The sequence below is a fragment of the Crassostrea angulata genome, chromosome 2 (assembly GCF_025612915.1).
Source record: "Crassostrea angulata isolate pt1a10 chromosome 2, ASM2561291v2, whole genome shotgun sequence".
NCBI classification, from domain to species: domain Eukaryota; kingdom Metazoa; phylum Mollusca; class Bivalvia; order Ostreida; family Ostreidae; genus Magallana; species Magallana angulata.
This window is the reverse complement of record NC_069112.1, coordinates 77,810,422-77,814,529: the sequence shown is the minus strand read 5'-3', so window position 1 is coordinate 77,814,529 and position 4,108 is coordinate 77,810,422. Positions and strand designations below refer to the sequence as shown.

General features: G+C 34.0%; 1 protein-coding gene across 1 annotated transcript; it reads left to right on the top strand.

Annotated features, from left to right (window-relative positions):
• The first annotated feature begins 348 nt into the window (after positions 1 to 348).
• On the top strand, positions 349 to 1,030 carry LOC128174880 (uncharacterized). The gene is made up of 2 exons (XM_052840305.1): positions 349 to 405; positions 548 to 1,030. The coding sequence occupies exons 1-2, from the start codon at positions 349 to 351 to the stop codon at positions 1,028 to 1,030; spliced, it is 540 nt and encodes a 179-aa protein (XP_052696265.1).
• Positions 1,031 to 4,108: the final 3,078 nt, after the last annotated feature.

The following is a 4,108-nucleotide window of genomic DNA, read 5'->3' as shown; positions in this document are numbered from 1 at the left end:
TAATGTGATCCTCTCTTTGGAATGCACTGAATGCATAGAGTCCTAATTAAAATGTTGTGATTTTCCCAGTGGATTCTATCAATATCTAAAGGTACTTACCCGATGTGATCCTCCCTGGCTGTGATCATTATTCTAAAAAAACTAATCTGTAACTGTTGTGATTTTTGTAAGTGGAATGTGCCAATAGCTAAAGTTATTATGTAAAAACTCTTATGATCCTATATCAAAAGTCAAGGATACTTACATGTATATATTACTATAATTGTGATCACCAGGTAAATGATTCCATGTCAAAGAGTCAATGCTTCAACAGTTGGGAAACTGGACATCGAAAACAGCAGTGTAAAAATGAAAGGGTCTGCGGGGTCTGTAGAAAACTGGGACACGCTCCTGGGTCAACCGAATGTAAGCATTACGTGGATCCTCCGACAACCGGGGAAGTGGTAGTGTTTCAGGGCATGTCCATTCCACTATCCAACTTTTATCCGTGTTCAATCAATGTGTTTGGTGAGAAGCACAACTCCGCTCCGCAGAATATGCTTATCAGCTGACTAAAGCAATTCGCGCAGATGCAGCAAAAAAAGTGAGAAAAGCGGAAAAGGCTTTAGACGCCAAAAGAATTGGACATAACATCAGGGACCCGCAGGACTGGCAGAGTGAAAAAGAGGCAGTGATGGAAGAAATAGTCAACGCCAAGGTTGACCAAATCCCCGAGATCAATACCAAATTGGAAACGTTTAACAACGACACCATGTATTCTGAAGGTACGTTTGACATGGAGTGGGGTACAGGACTGGACGTCGATGCCACCTTACATACCGATCCGAAAAAGTGGCCCTATGAAAACAAACTAGGGAAAATCTATCAAAAGATTGCTTATAAATTCGGCAGAAAACTCTGCAGTGCTTCCGTCTCGCGTACGAAAGGAGCGACAAATGAGAGACAGCCCAACATTGAGGAACTGCTGAAAGATGTGCGGAATGACAAGAAGGGCAAGAAAACGACAAGTGCGGTGCCCGTAAGTAAGTAAAACGCCCACTAACTCTTACCAACACATAAACAATTCCTCTATAAAACTTTACTCTCTAAATGTTAGAGGTTTCAATACTTACAAAAAGAGAACAACACTTTTTGATTGGTTAAAATATGTTAAATATGATATTTTTTTCTGCAAGAAACTCATTTTGTAAAACAGCAAGAACTCACGATGGTTTGGGGAAAATAGTGCATTGTTTTTCAGAATCTGTACATAGTAGGGGTGTATCAGTTTTGTTTAAAAAGAATAGTAAAATAGAGATTATAAACCATTATAAATCTGTAGACGGCAGACGATTTCTAATTAAATTAAAGTATAATGATCAACAATTGACTCTAGTAAATGTTTAAGCGCCTAATAATGAGAAATATAGAATTGATTTTTTTAAAAGAGTAATTACATGGATTAATTAAAATGCGATAAATTTAGATAATGTGATACTTTGTGGAGACTTTAACTGTCAAATAAATACAAATAATAAAGATAAAAGCGTTAGTGTACTAAAGAAAATCTTGAAAATATTTTTTTTTAAAGATTGCTGGTTATCAGGTGGGAAAACTTACGAACAAGGCTTAACATGATGTAATGGGGATATAATGTCCCTCAAAGTAGGATCGATTATGTACAGTTTTAATTCAGAACAGTTATCATTTCCAATGAATAATATTTTTCTAAGAAAGGCGCCAAACATAGACAATAACAGGTTTACAGATCACTTGGGTATATTTCTTGAACTCTATACTTGTGAAAATCCCCGAGGGGCTAGACATTGGAAGCAAAACAACTCCCTCCTCTTTGTAGACTGTTACAATTACCCGGAGTAGGAATGTGCAACTGTTGTGATCATTTCAGTAGAGTCTATGTATGGTTTAGGTAGCAATGCATAGCTTATGTGACCTCTTAGTGGACTGTGTCAACATCTTAGGGAGCTAGTATGTTGTGATTCTTTCAGAAGGCTACACAAATAGCTTATGGTACTAAGTTGTGATTATCTCAGTGGAATGCATCAATACCCAAGTGAACTTTATAAATAACTGTAAGGAACTAATGTGTAACGTTTGTGTTCCTTAAAGTAAAATCTAACAACATATTTGGTACTTACATGTAACTGTTATACTCCTCTTAATGGACTCTATCAGTCGTCTAGGTCACTTAGATGTAACAGTTATCTGGCTCTTACTATGCAATATCAGTTTGTGATCCCTTAAATAGGCTGGATACTTAAGTTTAAATCTTATCTTGGAGAACAGTATGAATAGCATAGTTTATATGTATAGCTTTTTAGAGAACTAATGAATAACTGTTGTGATCCTCTCAGTTGACGGTACCCTTAGTGTAAGAACTGTAGTCTGTATCACTAGTCTAGGTCATGTAGTGATCTTGTCAATGGACTGTACGATTATCCTAGGGTACTTTTCTTTAACCATTGTGTCCTCTGAGTGGATTGTATCAATAGTATAGGATACTGATGCATAATTATAACATGGTACAATTTCAGTTGATTGTATCAAAAACGTAAGATACTATTGTATAAGTATTTTAATCGTCTCATTGGAGTTTGTTAATAGCTTTAATTATATACTATGGTTTCATTAATATTAAAGGGTATCAATTTTCGTGGATAAAGTGAAAATCACAGTTTCAAGAATACTTTAATTCGTGGCCAATAACCCTATCAATACACCATATTAGTGGAAATTGCAGTTTAATGAATATTTAATTTCAAGAATAAACTTAACAACGAAATAAAAAAAAATTGGTATTCAACGAATATTGATGAAACCACAGTATTGAATATACTTAGAGGATATCAACAGTAATTAACATTACACAGTTTGAACAGTGTTCAACCAGAGCTATCACCACATGTCATCTTTACTACCCTAGATTTGTGATAAAATCAACTGAGAGGATCAGAACAGGTATACTTAAGTACCATTAGGTTTTAATTCAGTCCACTGAAAGGATCACATTATTTATCATAATGTACCCTTGGCTATTGGTAATATCTACTGAAAGGATCACCATTGTTACTAAGCTGAACACTAGGCTATATAAACGCAAAGAGCTAAATAACCATAGAACAGAATACACACTCTTTCTTTGTTTTACACGATTGATAATAGAAGAAATAGTAAAAAGTATCTCCTAAAAAAACAACAACAAAACAAACAAAAACAAAAACAAAACAAACAAACATCGATCATCTCCAAAAGAATGAAATCAACGGGCTATTATTGGGGTTGCCAAATTTTTCTGTATGTGCTCAAAATGGATTGATAATGGACTAACATCGATGTACTATTGTATATACATGTTTTCAGATTGTATTGATACAAGTTTATACGGTAATTCTTGTCATTTGTATATTTATATCTGCTTTCAGTGTCTACGTACATGTCCTCATTCATAGTAATTGACAACTTTGGTTTGAGATCTATATACAAAATATATTCATGCATGCTCTCGTATATTTGGATTAGAACACTTTTTATACTGCTTATAAACAGAGAGTCATGTATAAATTTTAGAACCAGGTACATATTATGCATACATTGGCAGGATAACAAAATTGTATATGTTTATATGAAAGCTATAATTAAGAAATAAACCTAATGTCTACTCAAGTTATACGAGGATAACCTTGGTTGGGGCAGTTTACACTTTTAAATCTGCGAAGCGAGTTATAAAAAAGCGTAAATTGCTTCAACTTAAGTAATACGAGCATATCGAAGGTAGATATTGAGTTCATTCCTTATAATTTATTTTTCTGGAATTTACTGTACAAATTAGATGCCTTTAACTTTTTAAAATCTAATTAAACTGTTCAAAATTTAAACATTACGTCAAGCGGATTAGTACGTTTTTGACGTTGATGCATTGTGGCGTGTCTGGAGACATGCAAACAAGATTTTACGTGTATTTTCTGTTCAAACTCTTCTGTCGACGATTAAAAAACACATCTTAACAGGCTGTCAAGTTTAAGTTATTATAAGGAAAAATGTTTTGATAAATTATATAATGATCACCCAAATAATAATAATACGGGTTATATGTTCAAAGCGTTAAATC